This window comes from Rattus rattus, chromosome 14, assembly GCF_011064425.1.
Source record: "Rattus rattus isolate New Zealand chromosome 14, Rrattus_CSIRO_v1, whole genome shotgun sequence".
Lineage (NCBI taxonomy): Eukaryota > Metazoa > Chordata > Mammalia > Rodentia > Muridae > Rattus > Rattus rattus.
Window position 1 is genome coordinate 64,932,272 of NC_046167.1, and position 13,821 is coordinate 64,946,092.

The 13,821-nt window shown below is 47.2% G+C and overlaps 1 protein-coding gene across 1 annotated transcript; it reads right to left on the bottom strand.

Annotated features, from left to right (window-relative positions):
- Positions 1 to 274: 274 nt before the first annotated feature.
- On the bottom strand, positions 275 to 8,022 carry LOC116883605 (homeobox protein engrailed-1-like). Its single transcript, XM_032884790.1, has 2 exons — positions 7,681 to 8,022; positions 275 to 559 (listed from the first exon to the last, which is right to left on the bottom strand). The coding sequence occupies exons 1-2, from the start codon at positions 7,897 to 7,899 to the stop codon at positions 389 to 391; spliced, it is 390 nt and encodes a 129-aa protein (XP_032740681.1). The 5' UTR covers positions 7,900 to 8,022; the 3' UTR covers positions 275 to 388.
- Positions 8,023 to 13,821: the final 5,799 nt, after the last annotated feature.

Genomic DNA, 13,821 nt, shown 5'->3' on the forward strand with positions numbered 1-13,821 from the left:
AAGACTCAACAACTCTTGGTTGCCACTGACCCAACAAACAGTTCTCTGTTTCCCTGAAAACGTAGCTTACTATAGCAAGAACCGAAAACGTGAGAACTGACACTCAGGGTAGCTGGCAGCATAGTGTTCTTAACCGACTCAAGGAAAAGAGACACCTAAAATGACCAAGGACAAGCTTCAGGCAGCCATCATCGATCCTCACAGATTCAATGCAGATTTCTTCCCAAACCAAAAAGACCACAACTATAGGTGGTTTCATCCAAGTTTAACAACACAAACACATACACACACCCCTGGTCAAATTCCCATACACCGTAGTTGCAAAGAAAATTATATTTCACAGTTAACAGAGTACACGGCTGGTGAGTAAACCATCCCAAGTCAGACTTTATCCTCGGATGGAAAACAGAAAACATCGTAAAACTCTCACCTGACATGTGACGCCCTTCTCTGCAGAGGGAGTGGAAGAAGAGACTGTTGGATCAGGATGGCAGACAGATTCGAAGCGTGAAGGGACCACTCTGGTGACTCGTTGAACGGTGCAGGATACGTCTACGGACTGCCAGGAAGTGCAGAAGAAATCCAAGATGAGCGATCAAAGGCAGAGAAACAAAGAAAGAAAGAATAAACCGCTTTAAGGTCTATCTTAGGGTGCTGGCCCTGAATACAAATCGCAAAACCATCACGTTTTGAATTTTGTTGTAAGAAGAGTTACACAGACAGCAATCAGCTGAGCGGAACAGGTCTGGTTTTATTCCACGGGGCTCAGGAGGACCAACATATGAAATCTAGGCCAGCCTTTCAGTCAAATGAAAACCCTGGTCTCCGTGTTTGAGATAGCTACTGGCATTTTTCTCGGGCATCCAACGAGTAACCACGGGCCAGTCATCACAAAGAGCACCAAGGAGGGATGGGAATATGGACTGGACAGCAATTGGGCTGAAAGCCAAATTTTAATCTAGTGTGTACATGATCTATCCCCCATGCAACTTGAAAGGCAATAATGACAGCACGTAGCTACTTAGCGTACTAATGCAAAGGTGAGTGGGAGGTCAAATGAAGAAGGAGAAAAGGTCCAATTCGGAGTCAGGACCTCGTGCAGCTCGGACTGATCTCAAATCTGCTATGGAGCAGAGGATGACCCTGAATTTCAGATCTTCCTGCCTCCAACTCCCAAGTGCTGGGAATACAGGCATATGGTAGCATATCCAGTTTATGCAGTGCTGGGGCAATACATTTCGTACATGGTAGACAAGCGCTCTTACCAACTGAGGTACATGCCCAGACCTAAATTTTAAATGAGTTAATTGTTGACCAGACATTGCCTTCACTTTCATTTTCGCCCCAATAGTCAATCTAAGTCACTCACTACATGATGAATGGATGAATGGATAAACAAAAGAAGAAATGAATGACCTCTTGGTGCTTGGGAGACACTTTTGTGAATTAAAGATGTGTGCACAGAAGCAGGAGAAGCAGAGGGGGCTTGATCTCTGCTAGCACACTTTTCTAGCCTTCGTCATTAAAATTATTCACTTAAGTGCTAGTGATACCCAATTAGCCATCGGATTACACCAAAAGAATCAGCCACGCTATTGGGATTTAAAAAAAAACAAAAAACCAAAAATCAGTCAACTAAGTGAATGCTGAACTGGTTTTCAGTCAGATCCACTGGAGCCGAGCTGCATATGTGTTTAGACTGATTTTAAATTTAGTTTGGGTTTCCTAGGCCCTCGCCAGGTAACAGTAGGAAGGAGAAGGCCCAGAATTATATTGGGTGTCAGAAAGAAACTATTCTGGAATCCGAATATGACCTCCAACGTGAATAATCTGTAAACAGGTAAGGAAGCCAATTAGACTTGGGTACATGGCAACTCATCTCAGTAGTCATAATTATTTTCAACCATACACACTCGCTATTTTTAAGAGCACAGCCCAGCTGGAAAGGAAAATCACTTCCATTTCTTTCCAGCACTTTGCAAAGTAATGAATAGTAGCCAAACTATTCTTCCTTCTAACGAATCCATTCACCACCAAGGTATTTAAGTGTCTATTACGTGCTTGGGTCTGCTCTGTGAAAGAAGTGGTTTTTATCAGTCTTTGGTTTCCCTGTGTGTAATCCGTGTGCGGAGAGAAAAAGCTAAGTGGACTATCACACCCTTACAAAAAGAAAATAAGTCGCCGTCTTTCCACCAAAAAGGGCTGTCGGTTTACAAACAGTGGCCGAGTTCAATGGGAGTTCACAAAATTCTATTTAATCTTAACGCAGCATTTATTTTAAGGGCAAGGGAAGTTTTGATTTTTATCTGGTCACGTTTCCAAAGAAGCTTCAAAATACTTAATAATCACTTTCCCAGAAGCTGCGAGTACTGGGGACTTCCTTGGGTTTGCTTGTATATGGATTTGTGTGTACACAAGGCCCTGTTTACACATCGCCTGGCAGATAAGGCTCGATGGAGTCCAAATTACAGTCGCCTCCCATTCTGCTGAAGTGCACACAACAGGCATATGTGGTGCAAATGCTGTAAAATATTAATTTACTCTAGCACTGGCATGCCTCCTTCTTTCAAAAAGCATTTGTCCTGCTACCCTAGCCAGAGTAATAGTTATTTGCTTGCTGTCTCCCATCAAAAGAAAAAAAGGTGGGACAGGAGGAGGGGGAGGAGGAGGGGAGGAGGGAGGAGGAGGGGGAGGAGGAGGTGGAGGAGGAAGAGAAGAAGGAGAAGGAGAAGGAGGAGGAGGAGGAGGAGGAGGAGGAGGAGGAGAGAGGAGAAGAAGAAGAAGAAGAAGAAGAAGAAGAAGAAGAAGAAGAAGAAGAAGAAGAAGAAGAAGAAGAAGAAGAAGAAGAAGAAGAAGAAGAAGAAACATGAGAATGGAGGGGCAAGGCCACATTAACTGACTGTGAAAACACAGAAACAATAAGAAGACAATAAACTATAAAACACCGCCTACAGCGATGCGCACCAAAATTGGAATCTTTAATATTTCAAAAGCACAAAGCAGAGAAACACAATGGTATTAATAGTGAAAGACTACCACGCAAGACGGCTCAAGTAACTGAAACTGTATAAAAACCAGGAGGGAACACCAGGAGTCAGGATGCGGGGCAAGGGCAGGAAGAGAGAAAGTGTGCCATCCACGGTGGCAAGGAAATGCCTTCTCTTTCTGTAAGAAGCACACGCGTGCTTACAGGTTGGCAGCTGTAATCACCACTAAAAATACCTGATAAATAAATCATTCTAAACCTGTCACACTTAAAGGGCATTTCGGTGGAAGCAGGCTGAGTCCTTCTCAGATCAAATGAAGCCCTGAAATCATGGGAACACCTATCCTCTAAGCCCGGAGGTCTTCTTACACCTCCAGTTTTCTGAAAAGGGATTTTCGAGTAGAACACCATTTTCGTTTGCACAATCGAGGTGATAATCACTGCATTTTCATTAGCCCACACATGGTAGGCATTAAGAGTTAGAGAAAAATCAATGAAACATGCCTGCTAACGTCAAACATGCCAAACCAAAGAGAACGTCAGTTGCTGTGTTTGTCTATTATAGCTCGGAACATGCTGCAGTTCTCGTGGGATCGTAATAACAGGAAGTGTAAACACTTATACTAAACTACCCTAAAGGGTTAAGGTAATAAGGACTATAAAATATGCCATTATGCCGATGAGAGTAAAAAAAAAAATACATAAAAATAAAATTAGGAGAGAAAAAAATAAAAATGCTGTTTCTTCCGTATTGTTAAGTTTTTTTTTTTTTAACAAAAAGAACTCAATCCAATTACAATTCTTACAGCCAATATTTTTTTCAATTATGGAAAGTTAGCATTCTATGAGCACAACATCATGTCACTGCTCACCGAATCGCAATGAGTGGATTTATTGCACTAAACAAAATAGAACGTAACTGACATACGGATGACTCAGAAATTCAGATCTTAAGCAACAAGCCCAAGAAAAACTGCATGGGAGTCCTGAGGTAGAGATCGTGGCCCCCACTGCCGTTTGTACGATTTTCTGTTTTTAACAGACATTTAACCAAATAAGAAAAGTGCCTGCTTCTCTGCTCAGGTTGGAAATACGAGGACCAGGATCAAAATCTGTTCTTTGAAGCAAATTAAGTTGCACAAACCCCTCTCTCTCTCTCTCTCTCTCTCTCTCTCTCTCTCTCTCTCTCTCTCTCTCTCTCTCTGTCTCAGAAGCCAGTCATTCAGACTTACTTGCCCTCTCTGAAGAAATACAAAGCCTGTAAGTCAGTCAACCCCAAGCCCCTAAAAAAATGACAGACTGTCTCCTGAGAAGGCTCTTTTCATATGCAAGTATTTAAGCTTTTCGGGGAGTCTTCAGATGACTACAGTTCAGAGAAATTAACATTCACTCCTACACTCAGCTGCTTACATGAGCGCAGGGTTTTAGTAAAGTACATTTATTGACTGACTCCCGATAGGAAGCAGAGAGAACTGCTACAGTCTATTTGGCAGGAGAAGCTGTCTTACAAGGTATGTGCAGGAGCAAAATCCACTTGACATTTCAACGCAGAAGAGAAAACAAAGTCACATTATACAAAAGGAATGTGAATCCTTGAACTCTAAGGACAACCAGACCTGGGAGCCACAAGGGTGCTGTAGTATTTTCTTCACACCGGCCATTCCTGGTTCCTGGGACTCTGGGCATTGGAAATTTTGGGACTTTTTTTTTTTTTTTTTTTTTTTTTGGTATTTGATATGTAATCTGATGGCTCAAGAATCTTTGTCTAATCTCTCTCTCAAAGGCAACTGAGAGGCCTGAAGTCTCCTTGTGCTATTTCTAACAAAATAGCACTGCTTGCCAAACCCTCTTAAAACGAAATGGGGGGAGAGGGATATGGTACCTTCCCAGTTCTCCATCAAGAACGGACACTTCTTGTATTTATTTTGGCAAGGGCTTATTTGCACACTGAAAACATACAGGCACACCTTTAGCCACAAATAAAGCTGTTCTCTGTCTGTTGCAGAATAGAATCGAGGCCTTCCAAGGTGTGTATAAAACTTAAAACGTCTGTCTTCTTAGTTTAGAACCTGGTTTCACAAGAACTTACCTCTCAGAAATAATAGCTTGTTTTAACCACAATGATACCTTACTGGACCAGGCCACAATAACGTACCCACCGCATAAACTCAGTAACCAGGGGAAACTCATAAACCCCCTGGGAGGAAAATTGGGCAACTTTTTCAGTCTTGGCACTAGAGAGGTGAGAGATTCATGTTTGTGGGAGGGGTGTTTCTCTAGATGTCTTTCTCTCTCTTCTCGTTTAACCAATTTAGCTGCTTGGCCTTAAAACTATAAACTGACGGGCAGGGTCACAACTAAATCATGTCACATTCAAAGTTCCTAAAACATTCCCCTTCATCTGGACTGTCTGAACACTGTTGGGTTCCAGCAACTAAAGCTGCCATTTTGTTATCTTTTCAGTCATAATATAATCTTTCTGGCCTCAGTAGGCTTAAGGTAGTGCCCAAATGTAAACACTGGACTGCAGTGTTCTAGATGTTCATTAAATTATACCCTAAGGTACTGTACAAACTGTTTACTGTGCAAAGTTCCGTGCATTAAGCTGGCTTGTATCCTCTCTAACTTAGCTGCAAAAAAAAAAAAAATACTTTCAATTACTTCTGAAGATCATCAAAGATCAGGAGCAACAGATCCAAATTAAGGAAGATAATATTCAGAATGCCTGCCTACTGTCAGTATCCGTTTTTATAATGGAGACCGTCAAGTTTTAAAACGTAACAGTGGGGATAGGCTTTCCAAATAAACCATCTCCTTTTCGTAAACCATCTAGAAAGCCAGCCAGCGCTGTCAGCAATTTTGACTATAAAGCAGGGGGTGTGCTCTTCTCTCACACTTGAAAGGGTTAAGTGCCTGCAAGGCCAAAGGCTCTAGACTGCAAAAGAAATGTTGCTTTAGTCAGCTCTGAAAGGTTTCTAGCAAGTATCAAATACTTGTTGATCTGCTCACAATAAACACCAGCAGGATTGTCCGGCTCCTTTCTCTGTCTGGGGAGAGGCATTTACATATTGTACCCAGTAGGAACAGCGTGTTGGTTTCCTTTAGAAAAGCTAAGTAGCTAGAAGCCTCATTCAGTGTCTCCCGTTCAGATGACTTGAAAGAAGATGCAATTGAAACAGTGAAGTCTGTCCCCTCGGGTTCGGGCAGCTCAAATACTGTGCATAAAACACTTGGAGTAGTTCAGGCAAACCCACCTGAATGGGCCAAGGAACACTGTCTGTTGCCATGGCAGCCTGATCTAATTACATGAGTGATCTGGGCTGGAGTAAGTGTACAGAAAACTAACACCACAGACAGTATCTATGATGAGAGAGGCAGACGGGCAGGAGGCTTCTCAGCCTCCGCTTTATGTGGAAGGTGGCATTCAAGCCCACTTATTTGCAAAGCTGCTAAAATATTGACTGATGCGTGGCCAGTTAGAGGACAATCAGAGGAGATTAAATGCCACAGTTAAGCTGTTATGGTGCAATCCCTTTCCAAGAGGGCTTGTGCATGTTTTTCCTCTCTCTGGTGGCTACCTCTAGCTTCCGCTGGCATAAGCTTCATTCAAAAATAAAATAAAAATCAAAATAAAACCCTCGGCTATCAAACTGTCTCAGCTACCCACCCACCATCAATAAACCAGAGGTTTAGGCTTAACGAGGGCTTCTAGGAATGACAGGGCTCTTCAAAAAGCCACACAGAAATGGTTTAGCAAACACTCTTGCAAAAAGTAACCAGCTGTACCTAAAAATACCCAGCCTGTAACTACCTTGTTGCCTACGATCTATAGCAATGCTGTTTAAATATTAAGAAGAGCTCGCATTATAAAACAGAAATGTCACTGAGATGACACCACTAGATTGCTACAGGGAAACATAGGACATACACACATTCCCCTGCATGCCAGGCAGGATGTGAGGTGAGAGCTCTAAAGCATTACTTTTTCTTCTGTAGGTGGTGTGGGGTCTTCTAATTTTACTAATTGTATCCTGTGGCTCTCTCTGACAAACTAAGAAATCTCTTCGGGGACAGAACCAGTTTGGAGGAGTTCCTACTGCACAACATACGGTAAACAAAATAAAAATAGCTTGCCTTTCTTGTTAGCCACATAGCGCATTATATAACCAGCTTCCGACTGGCTTTTTTTTTTCCGCCCTTACTACTCTTCAACAATTTCCCAACCTTCCCAAGTATTTATATTACCCTCTTATCTGTAGGATTATACAGCAAGAAAGCAAAACAAAACAGGACAGCCACGGGATCGAACTAAACCCTTTCGTCTTAGAACCCTGATTCTCCCACCCCGCCCCCCACCCCCACCCCGCGCCCCTGGTAGAGTCTAGACCAGCACCCTACTTCCACCCCCCACCACTAAGGTCCTTGCTCAATCTCTCTAGAAAACCTGAATTGTTTCATCGCTTGCAGTCAGCTCTCTACGTGGTCTGAAATAAAATGAAAGCTCACAAGCCACAGAGTTGAAGGAGGTGGCTAAAGATAGGTCGAAGGGCTGCAGAGTCAGCTAAGGGACCCCTGTGGACCCCACTCCCCATCGCGATGATCCTGGCCCCCCGCCCGGCGCGCGAACACACGCACACACACACGCACCTACACACTCACACGCACACACTCCCTCCTTTCCGACCCCGCCTCACCTCTCGCTCCGCCCGTCCGGCCCCTTCCCTGCCCCCTGCGGGACCGGCCTGCGCGCTCGGCTGCAACCACGTAGGAGGCGGCGACGGCGGCGGCGGCAGCCCCGGCACTGGCGGCGTCTCGGGCCCCGAGTGAACGAGCCGCGGGGCTCCGGGGCACATCCCAATCCCCGCAGCGCCTCCTCCGCCGCCGCCTCCTCCTTCCCCTCCTCCCGTCTTCATTCACCCTCCCTGCCGCCGCGCAGGAGAGCAGTCCCGGCGCAGGGCAGCGCCCGCAGCTCCGCCGCTACTGCCGCGGGCGCCGGCAGGGACGCCGGGCCGAGCTGGGGCGCTCGCGGGCTCCCGGCTCCCGGCTCCAGCTCCGGTGGCGGCGGCTGCCGCTGCCGCTGCTGCTGCTGCTCTGGATCAGGAAGCGGCCGCACCAACAGGGCGGCGGTGGCGGCTGCAGCTAGGGCCGGTCCCTGTCGCCTCTCCCACTGCGCTGCGATGGCCCGCGCGCCCTTGCCCCCTGAGCCGCCACCTCTCCGCGCCCCCGAGCCTCCTGCAAGTCCCCTCTAGGTCCCCTCCTGGCCCCGAGAGGCTGGCCTGGGCGGGGAGACCCCAAGCTCGGGGTTGCCTCTCTCAAGCTAGGCGACCCCGGGCGGGGAAGCCCAGCCCTCCCTCGAGCCCCCGCAGCGCTCGCCGCCCCCCCCACTCGGGAGGGGGACTGTTGAGGAGTGAAGAGGGCAGCGCGACCCTCCGCGGCTGCCGCCTCCCCCTACGCCACACGGAAGGAGGAGGACGGGGCTCTATGCGCTCGCCGCCGCCGGACCAGCAGCAGCCGGAGCGGGGCGCCGCCGTTCTCCCCACCCGCGCCCCCCGCCCCGGCGCGCCCCCTCTCCTGGCGGCCGCCCACCCAGCCCCTAGCTGCTCCCCTTGCTAGCCGCTCCTGCTCCCAGTGGGGGTCCCGAGCCGGGAGGCAGGAGCCGGGCACTGGTGTATGTACACACAGTCACACATACACTCGCGCGCGCCTGCACACACCACACACACACACACACACACACACACACACACACACACACACACACACACACACCACGACGCGGCGGTTTCCTTCGCTCCTCTTCCAGCTGTTTTCCGTGCAGCCCATTGAGACTGGGGGAGGGGGGTTGTATGCTGGATGTTTCTTTGGACCCCTCTCCGGAGAGAGCGGATTGGGGTGCGGGAGGAGGTGATTTTAATCTAAATCGGGGGGAGGGGGAGGGGGGAGAGAAAGAATCAGAGGAGGAAAAAAAAATAGCCACTTACTGTAAAGTGTAAATGGATCTGGGGTTGCGTGGGGAAGGGGGAACAGAGGGAGAGACACAGTGTCCTGCGGCTGTTGTAGCTCTAGCTGCGGCTCCACGGGGCTTGTTTTGGATCCCCCTGCAGTGAAACAGGTCCTGTACGGCTCCTCCACTGTAGTAGAAATGATGTCTGCGGTATACTCTGCTCTCTCCTCCTCCTCCTCCTCCTCCCCCCTCCCCTCCCTCCTCCCTCCGCCCGCCCTCCCTCCCTCGCGCTCTCTCTCGCGCTCGCTCGCTCGCTCCAGTATGTAAATGTGTAATAGAAGCCAAATATGGAGCAGTTGGCTGCCGCCGCCGCAGCTCAAGGATCCGACTTCATGGGGGGGGGGGAGGCACCCTCTGGCAGGCGGCCCGGCGAGCCGCACAGAGCACGGCGAGCGCACGGCGCGGCTGCCGGCCCGCGCCCTTAACCCTTCTATGCACCCGGGCTGGGGCAGCGCTCGCTCCAGGGGAGGCCGGGTGTCTCTCCGCAACTGCGACTCCAGATCCCGGACACCGACCGGAGGGAACTGTGCCTTCCAGGTTTGAGAAAGGGGCGGGGAAGTTGGGGCGATGAGGTCATTGGAGCGGTGACCGATCGGTGCTCGCGCGCCTCCCCGGCTCCCTGCAACCTAGTTGGAGGGGGACAGGGTGAGTGCAGGGTGCAACTCAGGCAACCTGGGAGACTCAGAGCAACGGGTGTCAGGCTTTGACTCCCACCTGGTAAAATACCCAAGGGGGCGGGGAAGTCGGCTGATTCTAATTACGAAGCACCCTTGGTGCCCCTGGTGAGCATCTAAGAGGACTCTTTGTATCCCCGCGGTTAACTAGCCAGCCCGCCAGTCCTGAGCCACCCGATGCTAGGCCCGTGCCTTCTGCTTTGGCTTGCAACTCCGGAAAGTTCTCAGGCTTCCCCAGCTTGCGCCGGCACCCTCACCTTTCCTGCCTGGACAAGCTGGCGACCTCCTGGGCCTCCTTTCAAATTCTGCTGGTCTAGAAATCTGCTGTGAGCATCGAACGTCTCAGCTCTAGCCCTGGTAACCGAACTGCTGCTCACTCCTCACAGCTAACTGTGGACCATTCATCTCATCTCAAGTGAGGTAACCCGTGCACTGAGCAGTGGATGGTGGTTCTCGGGAATCCAAGGCGAAAGAACTTCCCACCTTGGCCCGGTGGCTAAACGCAGACGCGGAGTCCCCACCCGCCCCCTCCGGCTACACCTCAGCCGGGTGTGAGCTCCGTGGGAAGGAATCTTCTCCGGAGGAGTGCACCTTGCCAACAGGTGTGGCATCCGAAGGAAGAGCCCGCACCTCCCCAGGAGGGTCGCTCGGTGTGGCGATCTCTTTGCTGCAGATAATTCTTGAAGACCAGTAGGTGTCAGGCCAGCATCTGACCTCTTTCAGGTGCTTAAAACTAAGAGTCTGGAAACTTGATCCCTTGGTCTCGCTGGAAGCCACTACTATTGACTGTAGCTGGATTTGAGAGACCTTTTGGCTCCGTTTACTTATGACCTAACAGTTAGTCACTATCTGAAGCAGCGTACAGAGTCACCGAGAGAAATGTGTGAGCTTTTAAACTATTGTATTGTGGAGCCGGCACTTCAGAAGTTAAAAAAGAAATGCCGTGTGTGTGTGTGTGTGTGTGTGTGTGTGTGTGTGTGTGTGTGTGTGTGTGTGTAGTGTAGGATACAAATCTATTCTCAGGTTTTGAAACACCGTGCACATATCCACGGTTGTTTAAATAGAACTACAACTGTTCTCTCCCCCCCGCCACCGCCCCCAACCCCCTCTCCCCGGTAACTGTGTTGTTCACTTAAAGATCCATGATTGTTAGACTTCATATGCTAAAGTGACATTACTGGTCTCCTTACAGCCTCTAGTGGACGGTTAACGTGAGTTTCCTGTGGAGGCTCTGTCTAGTTTTGTTTTCCCTTCTGCACTTTCTCCAGGTGAAGGTTAATAGTTCAGAGCTTAACTGACTGCTATCTTTCACTCCCTCTTGGTAAAGCTGTCTTTGAAACAGAACAGAAGCGTGTTGGCTGCGTGTGGAAGAGAGGCGTCTGCTTTGTGCTACAGGTATTGTTTCTGCTGGCCTGGGAAATCGACAAAGCTTCTGTTAATTCGCTTCAGTTGCAGACAGCTTTCATAAAAAAAAATAAATTTAATCTAAAATATTTTTATAACAGAAAATATTGGTTGCCATGTTTTTGGCGTAACTGAGATGTTTTTATTCCAGCTCATAATTTGCAAACTGTCCAATCCACCTCCACTCTATTTTTAGACATCTTAGATTTAGAAAATTTTCAAGGGAAATAACTAATATTGTAATTATTACGTTGGTGCAAGCGGTTAATTTGCGTTATTTTAACAACCTTAAACATATTAAAACACATAATTCATATTAGACTTAGTCAATTAATTTAAATGTTCCCTGAAGAAAGCTAAATATGTACATAATCCACACAGTAAAAATAATTAATAAGAAATGTGTTGTTTACTTTCCTAGCCATTAAGATTAAAGCCATAAACTGTCACACACACACACACACACACACACACACACACACACACACACACACACTACCTACAGTTATTGCTTCCTGCAAGGTCCAACACAGACATAATAATCATGAAGCAATTTCATTACTTGAATACTGAGCTGTTTTGTTTCCCGAAGACAAAATGTCAAATACACCATCCCAGAAGTAACAAGAGCGGTTCTTTAAAAGCAAAAGTTCTTGTGTGAATGAAACCTCGATGGAAAGAGAACAGGGTTTTCAAGGTGGCAGGTGTGTAGCACCAGCTCTTAAACCCAAATCTGAAATTATATTTGTACAACAATCAGTCAAGCTGTGTAGTGAAGTAAAACTGAGGAAGAGGCCTCCCTGTGCCTTACTCTTAATCGGTGTTACGTATATTTTAATGTAAAAAGAAATTTTAGTACCTTCTATTTATTTTTAAAGATATACATCTTAACTACGTTAACACATAAGATATATTAATATATTAATATATTTTAAAATAAATAGAAAATACATAGAAGGTACCAACCCCTCTCTCTCTCTCTCTCTCTCTCTCTCCCTCCCTCCCTCTCCCTCTCCCTCTCCCTCTCCCTCTTCCTCTCTCTATCTCTCCCACCCCTCTCTCTCTCATCACTTTCTGATTATTCCTTTCCTCTTATCACTTTCTGATTATTCCTTTGAGACAAGGTCTCTACCTGAACTTAAGGGTCCTATTTTCTAGACTAAACCGGAAATCAACAAACCTAGTCTTTACCTCCTGTCTCTTCCCCCTCCAAGTTGAGGCTACAGGTATGTGGGATGCCCCACACCCCCCCACCCCCACCCCCGTCCTACAACAAGTGCTCTCAAGTCTCAAGCCACATCTCTACCCCACCTTCTCTGTTTTACTGGTCTTATCCTGTCTGCTCTTGAAAGGTTAAAATGGTCTAGCAACTGTGTACTAAGTCACAAGACTCTTACGTCACACTTCTGCATTTAAAAGCAAAATAGTTAATGTAGCAGCAGCTGCAGCAGCACCGAGGGAATTTTAGACTTTCAGAGTCCAGGATCCTACCGTACACTAGGCAGGCCGAGTCTGCCTTTGAACTAGCTGCTGAGGACTGACCCATCCCAGCATGAAGAACACTACTCTGTCCTTCAGGACTCTGCCTGGGCACATTTGGCCCCACATACAGAACTTAATTCCCCAATGAATTACCTTTATACTAATTAATTATATCAATAGGAAAAAAAACAACAAACCCTTCACATTGCACTTGGACCTCTACATCCTCAAATTTAATCAGCTTCCGGTAGAAAGAAAATATTTTTAAAAGTCATCTGTCCTGAATACCTGTAGACTTTTCCCTCGTGGTTGTTCCAGGCACAGTGCAGAGTGATGAGTGTTTCCACTGGACTAGGTGCTGTGAGTAACCTAGAGACTGCTGATAACTTAGTTATACTGTAAACTTAAATGACTTAGCATGTAAAGCTTGTAAGGCACATAAGAGCACGTGAGTGCACAGTATCCAAACACTACACTTATGCAGTCTAAGATTTGGGTGTCTCACTCAGAGAGACCCTAAAGCTCGCCCTCATATTTCAGGGGTGACCATGTATACACATGAAGAAAATAGCACTCCATCCTTGAAGAGCCCTGTGTCACCAATTGTAGAAACGTCCCAGGAGTGAGTGAACTGGGGTCTTGGCTATAAATGTGTTCTCTGAGGCAGTAGAGGGAGCACAAGAGTGCTTAATACAACCAGTGTACACAGGGTCCACCGTGACAGATTTTAAATTATAGTATATGTTTGCACTGGAAGTAGCCCGTTATGTCACTCAGAACACAAGGAAACAAAACAAAACAAAACAAAAAAGCTTACAGTCACTGCCTACTAGATTACAGCAACTAAATAATTGAACAGATTGCAAATTACATAAAATAAGAGATACAGTCATTTCGAGTTCTAGGCTTGCATTCTTCCAGTGGACTTCAGAAGTCCTGCTTGGAAAAGACGCCTTATTGCCTGGAATGCACAAAAGCCGTTTTGATGCCCAGCACCGCACTGGGCATGTTGGCACACACCTGTAATCCCCCACGAGGATGGGGAAGTCCAAGGCATCTTTCCTGAACTACTTAGGAGTTCAAGGTCAGCCTAAGAAGCAGGAGATGTTGTCTTAATTAGTTAAAAATCCCCCCCACCCCCACATCAAAGGACTTCCTGGCCTGCTGATATCCCTCAGAAGTTAAAAGAGCTTGTAAACCAAGAACGAGGCCCCAAGCTCAACTCCAGAATTGTAAAGAACAAACCCAACTCCAGCAAGTTGTCCTCTGAT

Coding starts and splice junctions, on each gene's coding strand:
- LOC116883605 (XM_032884790.1), bottom strand. CDS start 7,899: ATGAAGACGGGAGGAGGGGAAGGAGGAGGCGGCGGCGGAGGAGGCGCT. Junction 560..7,680: donor CCGGACGGGCGGAGCGAGAG/GTGAGGCGGGGT, acceptor ACTTCCTGGCAG/TCCGTAGACGTATCCTGCAC.